The sequence below is a fragment of the Sesamum indicum genome, unplaced genomic scaffold (assembly GCF_000512975.1).
Source record: "Sesamum indicum cultivar Zhongzhi No. 13 unplaced genomic scaffold, S_indicum_v1.0 C04684, whole genome shotgun sequence".
Taxonomy (NCBI): Eukaryota; Viridiplantae; Streptophyta; class Magnoliopsida; order Lamiales; family Pedaliaceae; genus Sesamum; species Sesamum indicum.
Genome location: NW_011632567.1, coordinates 1 through 390, shown reverse-complemented (window position 1 = coordinate 390; position 390 = coordinate 1). Strand labels below are relative to the sequence as shown.

The 390-nt window shown below is 42.6% G+C and overlaps 1 protein-coding gene across 1 annotated transcript; it reads left to right on the top strand.

Annotated features, from left to right (window-relative positions):
- Positions 1-76: 76 nt before the first annotated feature.
- On the top strand, positions 77-385 carry LOC105155344 (heavy metal-associated isoprenylated plant protein 47-like; the record flags this gene model as incomplete). Its single annotated transcript, XM_011071214.2, has 2 exons — positions 77-155; positions 231-385. Coding segments are annotated over 2 exons (234 nt in total), but the record flags the coding sequence as incomplete, so codon positions are not given.
- Between the last annotated feature and the right edge of the window lie 5 nt (positions 386-390).

Genomic DNA, 390 nt, shown 5'->3' with positions numbered 1-390 from the left:
TCATGATTAATTAAGATGCAATTAGCGAAGCACGTAATTAAGGTAATGATGATGAGTAGTTTTTGTGTTTTGGTAGCAAAAGATAGTGATAAAGGTGGCGATGGGGAGCGACAAGGCCAAGTCTAAGGCCATGAAGATTGCTGTTGCCATGGAAGGTACCTACCTTCATTTTTCACATACAATTCATATATGATATGATGAACAAATTCAGCGTATATTTATACATGCAGGAGTGAGCTCTGTGAGTGTGGGGAAAGATAATGATCAGCTTCAGGTGGTCGGCGAAGGGGTTGATTCTGTGTGTTTGGCCAAATCTCTCCGGAAGAAATTCTGTTTTGCTGACATTGTAAGCGTCCAAGAAGTGAAGCCACCCAAACCGGAACCGACGCC